This window comes from Daucus carota, chromosome 7 (genome assembly GCF_001625215.2).
Source record: "Daucus carota subsp. sativus chromosome 7, DH1 v3.0, whole genome shotgun sequence".
NCBI classification, from domain to species: Eukaryota; Viridiplantae; Streptophyta; class Magnoliopsida; order Apiales; family Apiaceae; genus Daucus; species Daucus carota.
Genome location: NC_030387.2, coordinates 29329300 through 29349798, shown reverse-complemented (window position 1 = coordinate 29349798; position 20499 = coordinate 29329300). Strand labels below are relative to the sequence as shown.

Here is a 20499-nt window from a genome sequence, read left to right as displayed (position 1 = left end):
ATTTTGTTCAATTGTAAATGATAAATGGTCTTTTATAACTTTGTAACAAATCAATTTTCTTTAAAATAAAATAAATCATACAGAGTGGAGTTCGAGATCCCCGTCTCCGACCGATTCGGATCGGCCGGTAATCAGTATTAATCTAATTTGAATTCGATAACATAAATGAATTTAAATATAAATTTAGTCAATCATGATCCCAACCAGGGTTCACCTGACATGTAAAAAATAAAGATGCCATCTTCTAGGAGGCTATTGACTTTTAGCTGAATTGGCTTTCTTTTCCCCTCAGCTTTACTCACTTGATAAATTTCTATTCAAGTCACCATCCACAAAGCTGGATGGTTTTCTCTCAGCTTTGCTCTCCTGTCCGATACTTGTACCAAGAAACTAGATATGTTTTCTGTCCAAACCTGGTTCAGCAAACTCAAAGCTGTGGCACATGTCGCTGATGTTTTTATGGATCAACTTGCTTATGAAGTTACTCGACAAAAGGTGGAAAGTCATCACAGGGTAAGGGACTTCTTTGTTCCTTCTAAAAACAACATATTAAATCGTTTTAAGGCGGCTAATAAGATCAAGACTATTCATAAATCCTTTGACAAGATTTTTAAATGGGCGGCAGATCTTGGACTGCAGCCCATAGCACAATTGAGTGCAACTGTACAAGTGAGAGAGATCCGTCACACTGCGCCCTTTGAAGTCGAGACACAAGTAGTCGGAAGAGATGAAGATGTATCAAATTTAGTTCATGTCTTGTCCAAAATTCATGATGAGGATTTACTGGTCGTTGCTGTAGCAGGGATGGGGGGTCAAGGTAAGACAACTCTTGCTCGTGTGGTCTACAATAAAGACGTTGTGATCAATATATTTTCAAGAAGGATATGGGTTACTATATCAGATGATTTTGATTTCATGAAGATTTTGAATCAGATGGTAGGATCGCTTACTTCAACCACTTCAGTGTTGGATAACACTGAAGCAGTGATAAAAAAATCTTCAAAAACATCTAAAGGGGGTAAAGGTTTTACTTGTACTGGATGATGTATGGAATGAGAAAGCAGATAAGTGGGATAGCTTGATGAATTCTTTGCTTGGGGTTGGTTGTGCGAAAGGAAGCAGCATTCTAGTTACCACGCGTAACCAGGAAGTCATCGATGCCATGCAATGTTCTGTTTGTTATAGGGTCGAAAAACTTTCAGAAGAATATAGTTGGGCACTATTCAAGCAAAGAGCATTTACACATGGAGGAGTTTTAGAGACCAGGGAATTTGTAGACTTGGGAAGAAGAATGGTGGAAAGGTGTGGCGGCCTGCCTCTGGCAATAAAAACATTAGGGGGTTTATTGTACTCAAAGAAGTCGGAGGAAGAGTGGCTGTTGATCTTAAACAGTGAAGTATGGAAATCAAAAGGGGTATTATCATCCTTGAGGTTGTCATATGACAATTTACCATATTCATCTTTGAAAAGATGTTTTGCATATTTTTCTGTTCTTTCCAAGGATTCTCTTATATATAAAGATGAAATGGTACATATATGTATGGCATTAGGATTCCTTTTGTCTCCTGGAGATACCAATTTGCTGATGGAGGACGTAGGCAGTGAATACTTCAACATTTTGTTGTCGAATTCTTTGTTACAAGACGTGGAAACGGATGAATATGGCAATATCACCTGTTGCAAAATGCATGATCTTGCTGTAGATGTGTCAACTAATCACTCCCAAACCGTAACACCAAGTCAGGATTCTAACCAGCTTTCTCAGGCAATTCATGTAAGGCTGGAGGGGTTTGAGGATTTAAAACCAAATATCTACAAGGCCTACTTTTATACAGTACAATCACTATACTCACAGGCTAGTATTTTCAGTGTCCTCTTACCCAACCTCAAACACTTGAGGGGTCGTTTGGTTCAGGCTTCCGTGATATCAGGTATGAGTTTTGTTCATTCCAAACCCATATCTGGTTGAGAATTTTATTTCATCAAACTCATTCCTCAAACCCACAAGGTATGAGAATTTCATAACAAGGGGGAGGTGGGTATGAAATATGCGTTTCAGGAATCAATTTTTTTTCTTTTATTTTCATTATTATTTATATTATTTCTTGTAAATTTTTAACACAAAATGAAATTAATGACTTAAAAATGTATACAAATATTAATTTCATGATATTTTAAATTAATTACAGTTAATAACTCATAAATATTATAATTCAACCATATTCATTCCACCACTCAACCAAACACCTGATAACCCGATTCCTCATTCCAACCTCATACCTCCTCTCCAACCAAACGACCCTGAGAGTGCTCGTTCTTAAGTCATTTTGTAATGAGTTGTCAAGTTCATTAAACATCTCGATATCTCAAATTCTCTCGGATGCAAGAGTTATAAATTGCCAGATTACATCTCTACAACTTTACAACTCTAACGGATTCGGATCAGCCTAACCTATAAAAAATCCAGTATACGATCGGTCTCCGATAAAATAAATGAATATTTAGTTTACTCAAAAAAGTGAGAGAAAAATGGTTGTTGATATCTCAAACAGTGAAGTGCGGAAATCAAACTATTTAAGAACAAATCAAATTTTTGGACCGTTTGATTTAATTTTAAAAAAAATGCTTATCTATCTATCTATTTATATATATAATAGACCAACATGCCACATTTTATTCACCATGTAAATTACTCTTTTAACCCTCTCTTTCATTAATACACTTGCAACTAATATCTCTTCCATTGATACATATAATTAATAACTTGTAATTAATACATGTAATTATATCTAAGACTTTAATAAATTCATTATTAGACATGTAATTGATGTGTTTACCTTCTTTATTAATACATTAAATTAATATTTATAATTAATATGTGTGATTATATCTAACATATTAATTTATTCATAATTAAATTTGTAAATAATATGTTAATTATTAATGGGTAGGTAATCAATTACATCGTCAAAGCATGTATCACACTAACTAATTTAAAGTTAAAAAATCTAATTTTGCATAATTTTTAACAATAATACGTTAATTAAGTTCTTGGATGAATGCTTATTAAAATTATTTGTGGGCCCTAAATACCTTTAAAATATTTTACCGTAAAAAGATTATTATGAGGATACGTCACAATCAATTGAATATCATGTGATATTTCATTCGGAGTTTTGCAGCATATACACGACAGCCAGTTAAATATCAATATGATGATACTCCACTTGAAAAAGAATATCAGTGTGATACCTTGCTCGCATTATTATAAGGACAACTATATCTAATTCATATTAGTGGTTAATGCATCACCCTGCAATAACAAGATCTCAAACCTAACACTTGGACAACATCAAGATAACAACATGCACGCGCATGAGAACATTCCCGTGTGACCGTGTCTCAACAATATTTAACCAAATTATGAATAATTAGTAGAGAAGTCCTAAATATTCGCAAAATATTTGATTGCAAGAGTATTATCGTGTTGATACGGACAGCGAGCCAAATATCAATATGATATTCCACTTATAAAAGAATATCAGTGTGATGCCTTACTCGCATTATTATAAGGACGACTATATCTAATTCATAATAATGGTTAATGCATCACCTTGCAATAACAAGAATTCAAACCTAACACTTGGACAACGTCAAGATATCAACATCCATCACGCGTATGAGAACATTCCCGTGTGACCGTGTCTCAACAATATTTAACTAAATTATGAATATTAAGTAAAGAAGTCCTAAATATGCGCAAAATATTTGACTGTAAGAGTATTATCATGGTGATACGTCTAATTAATTGAGTATTGGGATGATACTCCGATGATAGAGGAGTATCAGTGTGATATTCCACTCGGAGTGAAACTTATATATTTATAAAAAAACCTTAATTTAATTCTTCTGTAAATGCCCAGCCAAACTACCCAATTTTCAACAATATTTAACCAAAATATGAATATTCAGTAAGTTCAGGCCCTAAATACCCAACATGCCCGTGACTCAACAATATTTAACCAAAACAAGTATATTCAGTAAAGAATGTTCTAAATATCGACAAAAGCTTTGATTGTAAGAGGATTAACATGATAATATATCGTAACCTGTTAAGTATCAGGTGATACTCCACAGGTAGAGGAGTATCAGTGTATTTCCCACTATGAGTGGAGCAACATATTTATAAACTTGGTTAAAGTTTTTGGCAAATTTCCGGTTGAAATAATCAATTTTCAACTATATTTAATCAAAATATAAATATTCAATTAGAAGGGGCCTTAACTACCCACTACATACTCTAATATCAGAGTATTATCAGGATGATATGCCACAACCAGTTGAATATAAAGGTGTTACTTTGCTAAGGAGGACCCTAAATATCTACAAATTTTTTATTATAAGAGAATTATCATGATGATACGTCACAACCAGTTACCTATCAGGGTGATACTTCATGTGTCGAGGAGTATTAGTGTGATATTCCACAGATAGTGAGACAATATATTATAAGTTTAATTAAATTCTTAGGTGAATTATGGTCGAAATAGTCAAAAAAAATTTAAAAAAATTATAATATAATGAAGGTGAATGAGGAAGATACACTACAACCAATTGAATATCAACGTTATACTTCACTGATGCAGGAATATCATTGTGACACTTTGCTTACATTATTTTAAGGACAACTAACAATTATCGCACTCTAATAATAAAAGATATGTTTACACTACACTGCAATAACAAGGATCTAAAATTTAAACTCTTTATTTTTGACACTGTCGAACAATAACAAGAATAACAATATTCATCACGCATATGAGAACATGCCCGTGCCTCGCACGGGCTACAGTGCTAGTTATATATATAATACTACAACATGGGTTTTGGTGAGCCAATTTAATCATTAATATCCTCATTAATATCTACACTAATAATTATTTCATTTAATTTATTACACATTATTAATTACTAATAACTACATATCTAATATCTGTCATTGATTATATCTAATTACTATGTCTTAATTAATACACCCAGTGTCCCATTTAATTCTATACGTTTATTTTCAACTGCTTGACACACATTTCAATGTTCTTATTAAATATAGTTTCGTAACTTATTTTTTAGGATTTTTTTCCTCAATAAAATTACGCAACTACGCGTCCGCGTCCCTCAGTGTGTACTATCTAGGGGGACGGATGGAGTATCTCGCAAATACTAATAATCACTCTGTTTGTTTTTTTTTACTTTTCTTTAGATGATTGACCGGGTAGTGAAAATTATTATTTTTAAGTTATTTTTTTGTGAATAAAAGTTTTGGGTCATGTTCAAGAGAGAACCATTAGATAGAGAACTCATAGAACCCTTACCTTATTTGTAGTATTAGGTAGGGTTCTGGAGCAGAACTTAAGTATTAGTTAGGGTTCTGCAGCCGAACTTCACATGCAAAAAATGTCAATATCTATGTATTGTATTTTAAAATTATTTCAGAACACACACAACGATGAAAAAATATGAAAAAAATATGTATTTGGATTTAGATACTAAAAATCTATTTAAAATTTAGGGTTCCGCAGCAGAACCTCAGTGGTTCTATGGTTCTATTTTAAGGACTGGTTCTCTCTTGAGCGCGACCCTAAAAGTTTTAGTTATATATTTTTATTCAAAGAAAGAAACTTAAAAAAAATATTTCTAACTACCGGGTCAAAGCACTTAAAAGTGTGCCCAAAGTCAAAGCGTCAAATAAAAAAACAGAGGGAGTAATTTTTTTATCATTAGATCATCTCATCAATCATTATACATTATTAACTGCTATACTACATATTTAATATATGTTATTAATTATATTCCAAATTTTAATTCAGAAAAAGAAAATTTATAAAAAAAATTTACACAACTACACTTTGCAGGAGCATTAAAGTTCGGCCGCGTCCCTCAATGTATATACCGTCGGGGGGGACGGGGGGAGTATGTAGCAAATACTAATGATCCCTCTGGTTTTTCTATTTGACGTGTTGACTTTAGGCACACTTCTTTAGACGAGTTGACCGGATAGTAAAAGTTATTATTTTTAATTTATTTTTTTGGTGAATAAAAGTTTTAGTTATATATTTTTATTCAGAGAAAGAAAATTTAAAAAAATAATATTTCTAACTATCTGGTCAAAGAACATAAAAGTGTGTGCTCAAAGTTAAAGCGTCGAATAAAAAAAACAGAGAGAGTAATTTAATTATTATCAGATCATCTCATCAATCATTATACATGATTAACTACTAATAACAACATATTTAATATATGTTATTAATTATATCTAATTATTATATCCTCCTTAATAATATCTAACAAATACTAACAATAGTAATTCAGTTATCATTAGATCATTTTATCAATTATTATACATTGATAATTACTAATAAATACATGAATAATATTTAATAATAATAATATCTAATACATTATTATAAAATAATACTTTTGAATGAATGTGTCTTTAGAATATTTGTAAAATACTCAAAAATATCATTCATTTCATCAATCATTATACATTATTAATTACGAATAACTACATATTCAAAATAAAAATATTCTTTGCGAGGAATTCACCAAGTTAGTGCACTCAAAGCAAAGAGTGAACCAATATACGGTGAGGCAACTCAAGTTGTAGGTTATGATTAGTAAAGAATTGATTTTAGGCAACTCGAGTTATATGTTATGATTAATTAGATTTATATAATTCATCAAACTAATGCACTCAGAACAAAGAGTGAACCAATATACTGTAGTTAAAGACAACTCGAGTTATATGTTATGATTTATAAAGAATTGATCTAATGAGTTAAACAACTCGAGTTATGTGTTATGATTAGTAAAGAATTTATCTAATGTAGTTATCGTATTCTTTAATAGATTAAGTTACTGTATCTTGTCAAAAAGACTATGCACACATAATATTACAATAATGACTAATTGTTTTATGAATTTGCATATGCATGAATGTTAAGGGTTTCATGCATGAATGTTAAAAGTTCTAATCATGCTAATTTGATTTAGTTACGATTAAGTCAACTCGAATTATATTTATGATTAGTAAACAATTGATCTAATGTAGTTAGGCAAAAAGTGATATGTTATGATTACTAAAGAATTTATCTAATTCATTAAGTTAATGCACTGAAACCAAAGAATGAACCAATATATAATAGTTAAAGGCATTTCGAGTTATATTTTATGGTTAGTAAAGAATTGATATGATGTAGTTAAGCAACTGTAGTTATATGTTATGATTAGTAAAGAATTTATATAAAGTAGTTATCATATGTATTAATAGATTAAACAAGTTATTTTGTCAAAAAGACTATGCACACATAATTACAATAATGGGTTGCTGTTCCATGAATTTTCATATGCATCAATGTTAAGGGTTCTGATCATGCTGATTTGATTTAGTGTAGCTGGAGTTTAATTGTCAATAAATTTATTTCATAGTATAGTATATTGTGACAACCGGGTCAAATCCCGAGTCTTTTTCGAAAATCTGGTCAAGTCCCGAAATCCGTATCCGAAAATAAGCCGAAATAAACTAGCTCAACTGCAACAACTTGGGTAATTCACAAGCCCACCACAGGCCCACAAAAGATCATGATTTGTTGGTGCAATTAGTAGTTATACTTATGTTTATAAACTGAACAAATATTCCCACTCTTCTCGATGTGGGACTGGGGTGTAACAAACTCCCCCACTTAAATTCCTGACGTCCTCGTCAGGCCGAAACGGATAGCCCATAGGCCCAGATCGAACCTCTCTAGCCATTGTGGGATAATACTGGCTGGTTTCGTGTCCCCGCCTTCGGATCTCTGTCCATTGCAGGATAATACCACCAGCCTTTGTGTCCCCACCTCCGGCAACTTGACGAATCAAGCTTTCGAGAACCTCGCTCTAATACCATATGTGACAACCGGGTCAAATCCCGAGTTTTTTTCAAAAATCAGGTCAAGTCCCGAAATCCGAATCTGAATCCGAAAATAAGCCGAAATAAACTGGCCCAACTACAACAACTTGGGTAATTTACAAGCCCACCACAGGCCCACAAAAGATCATGATTTGTTGGTGCAATTAGTAGTAATATTTATGCTTATAAACTGAACAAATATTCTCACTCTTCTCGATGTGGGACTGGGGTGTTACATATATAATATCATCAGTTCTTCGCTTATTTTCTTTCGGAGGCATCATCCATGTAACTGGTTTGTGGTGATCTTTTTTAATCCACTTTGATAGATGTTTTCTTGCCTGTTTATGCATTACATTTTCAAAACATACAAAAACACCGCATAAACTTAAATATAGAAATGTTTAGAGCATGCCCGTGCCACGCACGGGCTATAAAGCTAGTTACTTATTAAGGTATATCATTTATATAAGTGCAAAATAACTTTTAAGTTATTTATTTTTTATAAATATTTTGATTCAACAACTTATCGAGTATAAAATTATTGATATAATAATAAAATCTGATAAATTATATTTTAGAATGATTATTTATATATTTGTAAAATCAAATTTTCTAAAATAAAATAAGTCACAAACAAAATTAAGTTTCAACTTGTGTCACTTATAAAATCGGGAATTAAATTTGAACTTGTCATATTATCATTTATAAAATCGAAATTTAAAACACTTTAGGCAAAGCGTACGTTTTTTATTTATAACCCCGGAAAACGGCGGGCTGCTTTTACAATGCCCGTAAATCTGCAATTCTGCAAATATATAAACCGGACGGAGCAATCAATAAGATGATCTTACAACCATCTCAAGCAATTGTCCTTACAACCATCACCACTTGCACATCTCGCTGAAGAAACAAGAAAGATTGAGAGCAATGGCTGAAGCAATTGTAGATGATCTTTCTGCTGGACTGGTCCGAAAGCTAATTTCACTTGCAACTGATGAAGTGATTCAGATCTGGAAACTTGACGAAGATTTGAAGACACTGCGTCAGAGATTTGAATCGTTCGGTGCTCTCTTGCATGACGCTCAAAACAAGAATTTAATCATGTCTAGTGCCAAAATTTGGTTCAACAAACTTGAAGAAGTGGCTCAGGTGGCTGAAGCTTTTATGGATGAACTCGAGTATGAAGTTTCTCGAAGAAAAGTTGAGAATCGTCACAGGGTAAAAGACTTCTTCACTCCTTCTAAAAACTCCTTATTATATCGTTTCAAAGTGGCTCATAAGATCAAGAATATTAATACTTCCTTTGACAAGATCTGTAAATGGGCTACTGTTATTGGACTTAAGCCAGTAGAGCATTTGAGATCTACTGTACAACACAGAGAGATACGCTACACCCAACCCTTTGAAGACGAGTCGCTGATTGTCGGAAGAGATGATGATATATCATTTCTAGTTAACATGTTGTGCAACCAAAATGATGAGGGTTTACAGGTGAATGCAATACTCGGGATGGGTGGTCAAGGCAAAACAACTCTTGCCCGCATAGTTTACAATAGAGATGCTGTGATCAACATGTTTCCCAAGAGGATGTGGGTCACTGTATCAGATGATTTTGATTTCATTAAGATTTTAAATCAAATGGTGGTGTCACTCACTTCAAGCCCTTCTGTGTTGGATAATCCAGAAGGTCTGATCAAAAATCTTCAAAAAAAGCTGAAGGGCGAAAAGTTTTTACTTGTGCTAGATGATGTTTGGAATGAGAATCCAGAAGAGTGGGACAAGTTGAGGAATTCTTTGCTTGGAGTTGGGGGTGCGAGAGGCAGCAAAATTTTTGTCACCACTCGGAAGCAGGAAGTGGTTGATGCTACGCAGTGTTCTGATCCTTATCTGGTGAAAAAACTAACAGAGGAAGATAGTTGGGAATTGTTTAAGCAAAGAGCATTTTTGAATAGAGGAGTTTTAGACACAGAGGCATTTATTGCCTTGGGTAAAACAATGGTAGAAAGATGTGGCGGTCTTCCTCTCGCAATTAAAACACTAGGGAGTTTATTGTACTCAAAGAAGACTGAAGAAGAGTGGTTGCTAATCCAAAACAGTGAAATATGGAAATCAAGAGGTGTACTGTCTTCCTTAAGGCTGTCATATGACAATCTACCTTGCTCTTCTTTGAAGCGATGTTTTGCATATTGTTCCATTATGCCAAAGGATCATTATATTTATAAAGATAAATTGATACAAATATGGATGGCATTAGGATTCCTTCCGGGGGATGGCACTGTCTTGATGGAAGACACTGGAAATGAGTACTTTGACATTCTGTTGGGGAATTCTTTGTTACAAGATGTGGAAAAGGATAAATATGGATATATTACCAACTGCAAGATGCATGATCTTGTGCATGATCTTGCACTTGAGGTGTCAAGTAATTATTCTATTACTGCAAATCCAAGTCATGATGTTAACAAGGGATCAAAGGCTACATATTTAAGGCTGGAAGGATTCAAAGATGTAAAACCAAGTATGTTTAAGCTACGCTTTGATACAATACAAGCACTATATGCAGAGGCCACTATATTTTACTGTGTGCTACCCAAACTCAAGTACTTGAGAGTTTTGGTTTTAAATTCATTTTGTGAGGAGCTGCCTGGTTTAATTGGGAATTTGAAATGCCTTAAGCATTTAGATGTCTCTAGGATTGCATATTCAAATATCAGCTATAAACTGCCAAACCAAGTTACAAGGCTCTACAACTTACAGACTCTTAGAATTTCATCGCTTCATGAGCTTCCGGAAAACATCTGCCAACTTGTAAACTTGAGACATCTTGTTATTGGCAATACTAAAACAAGATACATGTTTGTTGGGATTGAAAGGTTAACTTGTTTGCAAACGCTGCCTTATTTTGTTGTGAAGAAAAATCAAAACTGTCTCGTTGGACAACTTGGAATGTTAAAAAATCTTAGAGGTACGCTTAAACTCTATGGCCTTAATGAGGTGGAGAATATTGAAGAAGCACGTAAAGCAAAGCTTTGTGAAAAGTCCAATATTCGACATTTACTGTTGAACTGGAGGAGCAATGAAGATGAAAGGGAAGACGGAGAATACACTGATGAGGGTGTGTTGGAAGGATTGGAACCCCACCCAAATCTCAAAGCATTGGAAATTGAAGACTTTATGGGAAAGAAATTTGCGTCATGGATCCCAATGATGACCAACATGGTGAAAATCGCCATGACAGATTGCAGCAGGTGCGAAGGATTTCCTCCACTGGGTCACCTTCCTAAACTGAGAAAGATATGTATAGAGAAGATGGAAAATGTCAAGGTTATAGGAAATAATTTATGTGGAGGCCTAAATCTGGCCCAAAAACCAGACACAGCAGCAATGTATCCGTCAGTGACAAAACTGATTTTGCGGAAATTGCCAAAGCTAGAAGAATGGGTGGAAGACATTTTCAGTAAAGACCAAACTGTATTTCCTAAACTTGAGAAGTTGGAAATCTCAGATTGTCCAAGGTTGAGAAAGATCCTGAATAGCTGTTTTCCGTCCTTGAAAGATTTGAGTATCACAAATTCGGAGAGCAACATGATACTGGAAACTATGTATATGCATCTTAGCTCACTCACCACTTTACACCTGCGGAAAATCAGCGACGGAGGAGGGCATTTATCATCATCTTCTTCTTGCTCCAACTTGGAATCAATACTCAAAGTGCTATTAAAAAATAATTCTCTGTCTTTGACCTCATTACTACTCTTTGACTGCCCGAATCTAGCAAGTGTTAATATAGTTGAAGGATCAGCTGGTCTAAAACATCTCGCACTAGTGAGGGTCCCCTCCTCTCTTGTAGATGGAATATCCGCCCAAATTCAGAGTTCCACACTTACACACTTACGGTTAGGTCCCTTCTGGGATGAATTTCCGTGGCCATTCCCTTCTTCATTAGATTCATTCCCTAACCTAGTTGTGCTTTTTCTGCGAGGGTTGGAAAATGTAAAGTCAATAGCGCTCTTTGAGCAGCTTCAGTTCTCCACCTTCCCTGCCTTGACTCAATTAGTTATACATAATTTCGGAGGTATGAAGACTCTTGTCCTGTCAATAGCAAAGCTTCCATCTCTTAAGGACTTATCTATTGAGAATTGTAAGGATTTGGAGAGAGTGTCTCTGTTTGATGAATCTCATTGCCTCCGATATCTAGAGATAAGAGGGTGTCCAATTCTGAAAGAAAGATGTAGAAAAGAGAGCGGGCCAGAATGGTTCAAGATTCAACATATTGCACATGTCATATGGTAAACTTATCACTCTATGTTTCAGTACTACTACTTATTTCTGTCTCCATTTTTAATGCTTCACTGAAATTTCTTAATTTTTTTTAAATCAGGGATGGTGAGATGTGGACTTGGCACGGGGATACTTTATGATCTAAAGATATTGCACAAGTGTGGCCCTTTTTCGCTAGCACCGATGAATAATGAGTACGCACTTTGTTGTCCTATCGTCCCACATAATGGCTGGATTTTGGACAACTTGAATGGGTCTCGGTTGGACTATTTCTATGCATTTTATGCTGTTTTGAGCTTTTCATTAATCTCTTGTTCTTTCTGCTGACTGCAAACTTTTTTCTTTACAACAATGAAGAAAAAGATGCTATAATAGAGTTAGAAAACTAAGCTGTGTCTGTGGTTTGGTTATCAAGCATTTTCTATATTAGGCGGAAACTTGTTCCAAAATAGTGTCACCAATATTTTACTTTCTCAATTTTCATGCTTCTTTTTCATCCATATTTTCGAATCTCTATTGACCATCAATCTTACTCCATTTTTATTTTTAATTTTTTAATTTTTTGGTTTGAATTTGTTCATATATCTGTATTTCAACACATTGCACAATTTTAAACATCGATTTGGGTCAGTGAAAACTAACAGGAAAAAGGTATAAGTGTGATTTGTCAATAGATTAAATTTCATTTGTTGCGAATTTTTATTAAAAACTTGTACCCCATTTTCAAAATCCTGAAATAATACACTAAAGAAGCTGACTAGAAAAAATGGCTGAAGCAACTGGAGCTGATCTTGCTGCTGGACTGGTTCGCAAGCTTGTTTCACTGGCAACCAATGAGTTGATTCAGGCTTGGAAGTTTCATGAAGATCTGGATACACTGCGTGAAAGGTTTGAGCTAATTGGTGCTCTCTTGAATGAGGCTCATACCCAGAATTTAAACATGTCTACTGCCCAACTGTGGTTTAACAAGCTTGAACAAGTTGCTCTTTTATGGATGAACTCGAGTATGAAGTTACCCGAAGAAAAGTGGAGAATCGTCATAAGGCTTTGTTCCTTCTAAAAACACCTTATTATATCGTTCCAAAGTGGCTCATAAGATCAAGAATATTAATGCTTCCTTTGACAAGATTTGTAAATGGGCTACTGATATTGGTCTTCATCCAGTAGAGCACTTAAGATCTACTGTGCAACGTAGAGAGATACGCAACACCCCACCTTTTGAAGACGAGTCCCTAATTGTCGGAAGGGACAAAGATATATCATCTTTGGTTAATATGTTGTGCAACAAAAATGGTGAGGGTTTACCGGTGAATGCAATACTAGGGATGTGAGGTCTAGGCAAGACAACTCTTGCTCGAATGGTTTACAATAAAGATGTTGTAATTAATATGTTCCCTAAAAGGATGTGGGTCACTGTATCAGATAATTTTGATTTCATCAAGATTCTGAATCAAATGGTAGTATCTCTCACTTCAAAGGCTTCTGCATTGGAAAATGCGGAAGGGTTGATCAAAGATCTTCAGAAAAACCTAAAGGGCGAAAAGTTTTTACTTGTACTAGATGATGTATGGGATGGGAAACCAGAGGAGTGGGAGAAGTTGAGAAATTCTTTGCTTGGAGTTGGCGGTGCAAGAGGTAGCAATATTTTAATTACCACTCGTAAGCAGGAAGTCCTTGATGCTATGCGATGCTCTGATCCTTATAAGGTGGCAAAACTATCCGAGGAAGATAGTTGGGAATTGTTCAAGCAAAGAGCATTTTCAGATGGAGGAGCGTTGCAGACCGAGGCATTTGTGGCCTTGGGGAAAAGAATGGTAGAAAGATGTAGCGGTCTGCCTCTAGCAGTAAAAACACTAGGAAGTTTATTGTACTCAAAGAAGACTGAACAGCAGTGGTTGCACATTCAAAATAGTGAACTATGGAAATCGACAAGTGTACTCCCTTCCTTGAGATTATCATATGATAATTTACCTAATTCATCTTTGAAGCGATGTTTTGCATATTGCTCTATTATGCCAAAGGATTCTGACATATATAAGGATGAACTGATACAAGTATGGATGGCATTAGGATTCCTTTTGGAAGATAGTAATGTTTTGATGGAGGTCATCGGAAACGAGTACTTTGACATTCTCTTGTCGAATTCTTTGTTACAGGATGTGGAAAGAGATGAATATGGAAACATTACCAAATGCAAGATGCATGATCTTGTACATGATCTTGCACTAGATGTGTCAAGTAATATTTCCGCTATAGTGAAGCCAAGTCAGGATTTCAACAAGGTCAGAAAAGCTACACAGGTAAGGCTGGAAGGGTTTGAAGATGTAAAACAAAATATTTTTCAGGAGGCGCACTTAGATGCGGTACAAGCACTATATGCAGAGGCCGATATTTTTAATAGTGCAGAGGCCGATATTTTTAATGTCCTGTTACCGAACCTCAAACACTTGAGAGTTTTGGTTTTGAATTCATTTTGTGAGGAGTTTCCTAGTTCAGTAACAAATTTAAAATGCCTTAAGCATCTCGATATTTCAAATGCTCGGGGACAAAAAACTACTGTTACATTGCCATATTACATCACGAGACTTTTCAGCTTGCAGACTTTGAGAATTTCATACTACCATGAACTTCCAGAAAAGGTCTGTAACCTTATAAACTTGCGACATCTTGTAATTCCCAATCACAGGTCAAGATACGTATTTGTCGGGATAGAGAGACTAAGTCATTTGCAAACACTGCCTTATTTTGTTGTGAATAAAGATCAAAATTGTCTTGTTGAACATTTGGGAGGACTAAAAAACCTTAGAGGTGAGCTTCAACTCCATGGCCTTGGCGACGTGGCAAATATGGAAGAAGCAAGCAGGGCAAAGCTTCGTGAAAAGTCTAATATTGAGGTTTTAGTTTTAAATTGGAACAAAAATATTGGTGCTTTCCGGGAAGACGGGGAAAACAAAGATGATGGTGTGATGAAAGGATTGGAACCTCACCCGAATCTTAAAGAATTGATTATTTACTGCTATATGGGAAAGAAGTTTTCATCTTGGATCACAATGATGAACAACTTGGTGAAAATCTTGTTGGTTGGTTGCAACAGATGCACAGAATTTCCATCACTGGGTCAGCTTCCCAAGCTAAAGAAGATAAATTTACAGGGGATGGAAAATTTGAAGGTTATGGGGAATTATTTATTGGAAAGTCTAGACAGTGCAGCCACGAAGACAGTGACAACTATGTATCCGTCGCTCATGACTATCACTTTGTATAGGCTGGAAAAGCTAGAAGAATGGACAGAAGAAGTGATGAGCACAGGGAGTCATGACCAAAGTGTATTTCCTAAACTTGAGAGTTTGGAAATTATGTATTGTCCAAGGTTAAGCAAGATTCCAAATATTTGTTTTCCGGCCTTGAAGGAGCTCAAAATCACTGATTTGGACAGCAGCGTGATAGTGGAAACAATGAGCAAAAAGGTTACCTCTCTCCTATGTTACTCGGACTCGGGTACGGAGTGTCGGACACGACACATATTCGAGTGTCGGACTTCAGAACTATGGAAATTGGAGACACGGGGACACTGTCCTATTTTTGGACACGGGTACGGGGACACATCGTAATATACTAATAAACAAGTATGGTAAGTTAGACATCTTAACAAAAAGTAACAATAAAACTCATATTAGACATGAATTTGTAAGGGATTTTGCAAATTAAGCGTCTTTTGTACTTAAATCTCATTTTTGCTTCTTTCTTTTTTCTCACATATTTCTTTTCAATTGTAAGTTTTACTCATATTTGATTTTTAAATTGGTCAAAGTGTCCACATTTTAGTCAAAGGATCCGACACGAAATAAGTGTCGTGTCCGAGTGTCCAAGTGTCCGACACGGGTACGGCAACCTAAATAGAAGAGTCGGAGTAACATAGCCTCTCTCAAGCATCTAGAACTTCTCAATATCAGCAATGGAGGAGATTCATCATCATCTTCTTCCTCTTCTTGTTCAAATATGGACTTTATGATTGAGGAGATGTTAAAGAACAATTCTCTGTGTCTGACCTCTTTGAGGCTAATCGACTGTGGGGGTTTAAAATGTCCTCGGCCAAGTAATATTAATCTAGTTGAAGGGTCAGTTGGTCTAAAAGATATTGAGATCTGGAAATGCCCCTCCTCTCTCTTAGAGCGGGTATTTGCGCAAACTAGGAGTTCCACACTTGATAGACTAAGCTTAGGCCCTTTCTCAGAGGATTTAGATGAATTTCCATGGCCATTCTCTTCTTCTTGCGTGGTTTCATTTCATAGTCTAAAGAAACTATCATTGGACGGGTGGAAAAAGGTTGAATCAATATTCGGGCAACTTGATAATCGCCTCTCCTCCACCTTCCCTGCATTAACTGAATTGAGAATAAATAATTTCAAAGGAGTGAAAGCTCTCTCAGATTCAATAGCAAAGCTTCCATCTCTCGAGACGTTACTTATATTTGATTGTGAGAATTTGAAGACTTTGCCCCTGTTTGAAAAATCGCATCCTCTTCAGTTGCTAGAGACGGAAGGGTGTCCTCTTCTGAGAGAAAAATATATGAAGGGACGGCCAGAATGGTTCAGAATTCAACATATTCCACGTATACACTGGTATTCTTTTTCGATTAATATAATAATTGATGATTTGCTTCTTATATAAAGAGCAATGCTGAAGGTTTTCTTTTCCCAAAATGGTTCAAAATTACCAGTGTGCAAATTTTAATTGGGGCTCTGGGTCCAAATTGATACAGAACTATAAAAAGTTGATCCATTTTAACTTTAGAAATCTTTTAGGGTCTCTACCATATTTGATTATATATTGGATGTACTTCTTGCATCAGGGAGGAAGATTTTTGAAGCCAATTGTGTCGTGCTCATCGAAATGTATTTTGATTTGCCAACGCTTTAAGTATGGGTATAACCAGTTATGAGTACCTAGGGTAAAGATCAAAGTGCATTTCAGAGACTTGAGTTGTTAAAAATCAGCAGATGTCCGAAGTTGCAAAGATTCTGGAAAAATGTTTTCGGTTCTTGAGGAGTTATATGACAGCAACACAGTACTGGAAACAATAAGCAGAAAGGTTAGTTCTCTAATGTATAAACAATAGGCACCTGTCTAATATCAGTGATGAAGTACTTCTAGAGTACATAGTGCATTTATGATTTCAAAGGAGTCTGAAATGCTCCATGAGGAACAAGATGCACTATGTACTCTAGAAGTACTATTAATTTAAAATCAGAAGTCAGTAGTTACAATTTTAAAGTCGGTCAAATAGTCTCGTAATATCTTTCTTAATGGTATATTCAGACGGGAGTTGAAACCGGTAGAAAATGAAATGATCACAGAAGCTGGGACAAAAGTTGAGCTTGAATGTTATGTGGCAGTCTTAGGGCATGTTTGTAATCAAGAACCAGAAACTCCTTATGGCTTCTGTTTTTCTTGACCCGTTTGTGTAAATAAGTAGAAGCACCTTTAAAAAGCTGAGGATGTTAGCTTATCAGCTTCTGCTTCTTTTCCAAACACTTTATTAACTTATTTACTTTTCAATTCTAATCCGCTTCTTTATCTTAAGCAAATTTTATTTTTTTTAAGTTTGCCCAAACAGCCCTTTAATATTAATATTATTGGTCGATTAAAGTGTTGATGAAAATCAAAGAACGTCACCAGCGTTTGTGACTAAAAATTTAATAATTGTTAAACATGTCATGCATTACGTGAATTTAAGTATCAATACACATCAGATATGCAGACCTTTAACTCACCACTTTTCTTTGCTTGAGTTTGATCCAAATGTTGACCTCATCATGAATCAGCTCATGCAATTAAATCCAAGTGTCATGCACACCTCAAACTCTAATTTTACTAGCTGGGCAGGCTTTCCTTTCGACAATTTCATTACATAAGTGCTTGAATTCCCTGGTAACTTGGCAGATAATTTTCCACATTTTTCGGAAGATCATAAAAATGTCATGCAAGAATCTGAAAGCTGTTCTGATAACTCAACTCCTCAGGCTTCTGAAAGCGGAAGCAGGTGAAAAAATGTATCGTAAATTAAGTGTAGAATCTTGCATTAGTTATGAAAAATTGTTACTAGCTTAATTGCTCTGTTTATGAATGAATTGAATTTTTGGTCTTATCTTTGATTTACTGTAAACAGAGCTGTGGAAGGGGTAAAAGTTCGAAAAGCAGTGATAAGGATGAAGAGAAACTGAAGGATGTGGTACATGTCAGAGTGAGAAGGGGCCACTGGCCCTCAAATTTGCAGGCTGCAGGTAGCATCTACTATGACTATAGATTTTTAATGGAACCACTGGCCCTACGGATCACACATATTCTGATTATTCTATAATACATTTTTACAGTTGCATAGACAGATCTGATGGTCCTCATAATATGTGCGGAGAGTTGCTAAAATTAGCGGCGATAAAGGAAGGTAACGTGTCTTCACCAGCTATTGTGCAGGTAAAAACTTCTGTTGAAACTGTTATAACATGAAAACTGCTCTATTTGATAGTAAAAAATGGCACAGACAATCAAAGGAAGTATTTTTAACATAATGAATGCATATACCTTTAATTCATGAATTAAGTTGCCCGTGTCTTTTCCTTTCAGTCGTACAATCATGAGATCTGTACTGAACAAAATATATATTCCTATATTAATAATCAATCTTTCATCTGCTTTTTTGATACAGTTGCAACTCTCATCTTTTTTGCTTCTCAAAGATCAACTAACTAATTTTACCAAAACAAATAACATAGAAACTCTATATACGGCTCCATGTAGCTCCGCCCTTGATACAGGGTAGCCATGGAGTACCAGGGATCCAAGTGGCTCTGCCCCTGATATAGGATATTGATACGGCAAAGTTTGGGATTTTAAGGTCTACTTAGATATTAATGCTTAAAGAATAATCACATTTGATCGTGTTGTGTTCTTTCAGGCTTGGAATTCTTCAACACATTAAACATGTTGAATTTACGTAAATGACTCTATCGGTATGCAAAGTTTCAAATTTTCTATCTAGCCTGGTGAAAGTAGCTTTGGTGTTTTAGTGTCGGAAATAATAAGCAATCAAATGAATTATAATCTTTTGAAATGGGGAAAATGTAGAGGATCTTATGAGATCTTACAGAACAAGCCTATTGATCTTAATTTCTATAGCTTTTTATATAAAGTCCTAGATTATGTTTTACTTCTTCTGATTAACATGAATTAATTTCACGTGTTCCATCAATTTTCACTCAATGCATGATCTGGTTTCATTGGAGTACATTTAGGTTTGCCTCATTTAGACTTCATCAAGTTGATTTACTTTTTTTTTGGTTTATAATCATTCAAATGGACCGGGTTCAATGTATGTCAATAATCCAGATTGACTAGATCCATGTATTAAACAAGAAATTAATCCACCATTTTTGCAAGGTAATTTGAAGTGGAGCTGAAGGAGGTCAAGTTGAGAGACAGCTACTATGTGATGGACCCTGAAAAGGCTGCAGAAATGGTGGATGAGAACACCATTTGTGTTGCAGCTATTCTAGGATCCACTCTTAATGGAGAATTTGAAGATGTTAGCTCTTAAATGACCTCTTGGTTAAGAAAAATGCAGAAACTGGGTAATCCACTGTCTTGCTCATTAATACATATCATTTGATGAGTTGCTGGATTATAGGACCATCTTTTATCTATTTCATTTCTTTTGATAGATGGGATACACCAATTCATGTGCACGCTGCTAGCGGTGGGTTCATTGCCCCATTTCTTTACCTGGAACTGGAATGGGACTTCAGCTTTTCTTCACAGCCTTGCCGTTGTCCACCTCAGTTGTCAACTTCTGTGTCACCTTACTTGGGAGTGTGTCAAGCTCCTCGAGGACCTGCTTGATATTTGTAACCAGGCGTTCAGTCAGAGTTTTTGAAAAGTCCTCGCGGATAACTACACGAAGCACAGTAACATGTTGGGCATCAGGAGGCATGGTGTAAGCTGGCACAATCCAACCATAACGCCTTAACATGTCTGAGACTTCGAATTCATTGTGTAGGCTATGATTTTTCGGAGAGAATTCATTGTGATTTTTGGCATAGATATTGATGGCTAGTTTCAAATTTTTAAAACAACTCATTTTTTATTTTATAATGAAAAACAACTAATATTTGGGTCTTGCATTACTAATTTTAAAATACAATACAAATGTCTATACTATTTTCTGTAATATTTAAGTTCAATAAATTAAATTTATAGTTATATATATT

The 20499-nt window shown here is 35.2% G+C and overlaps 3 protein-coding genes and 1 long non-coding RNA gene across 6 annotated transcripts; all 4 read left to right on the top strand.

Annotated features, from left to right (window-relative positions):
- Positions 1–396: 396 nt before the first annotated feature.
- On the top strand, positions 397–2410 carry LOC135147960 (putative disease resistance protein RGA3). Its single transcript, XM_064082037.1, has 2 exons — positions 397–936; positions 1016–2410. The coding sequence occupies exons 1-2, from the start codon at positions 397–399 to the stop codon at positions 1967–1969; spliced, it is 1494 nt and encodes a 497-aa protein (XP_063938107.1). The 3' UTR covers positions 1970–2410.
- Positions 2411–8694: 6284 nt separating this feature from the next.
- Positions 8695–12735, top strand: LOC108193924 (putative disease resistance protein RGA3). Its single transcript, XM_017360778.2, has 2 exons — positions 8695–12243; positions 12336–12735. Exons 1-2 carry the CDS (start codon positions 8882–8884, stop codon positions 12373–12375), a joined length of 3402 nt encoding a protein of 1133 aa, XP_017216267.2. The 5' UTR covers positions 8695–8881; the 3' UTR covers positions 12376–12735.
- Positions 12736–13593: 858 nt separating this feature from the next.
- On the top strand, positions 13594–15846 carry LOC108194870 (putative disease resistance protein RGA4). Its single transcript, XM_017361808.1, has one exon. The coding sequence runs from the start codon at positions 13594–13596 to the stop codon at positions 15844–15846; it is 2253 nt and encodes a 750-aa protein (XP_017217297.1).
- Positions 15847–16160: 314 nt separating this feature from the next.
- On the top strand, positions 16161–20412 carry LOC108195290 (uncharacterized). 3 transcript variants are annotated; one of them, XR_010285709.1, is made up of 7 exons: positions 16161–16857; positions 17088–17327; positions 18179–18278; positions 18405–18519; positions 18610–18709; positions 19673–19863; positions 19954–20412. It is a non-coding gene; the product is annotated as an uncharacterized LOC108195290 (long non-coding RNA). The 3 variants fall into 3 exon arrangements; XR_010285710.1 differs by lacking the exon at positions 18179–18278; XR_010285711.1 differs by lacking the exons at positions 16161–16857; positions 17088–17327; positions 18179–18278; positions 18405–18519; positions 18610–18709 and adding an exon at positions 19469–19527.
- The last annotated feature ends 87 nt before the right edge of the window (positions 20413–20499 follow it).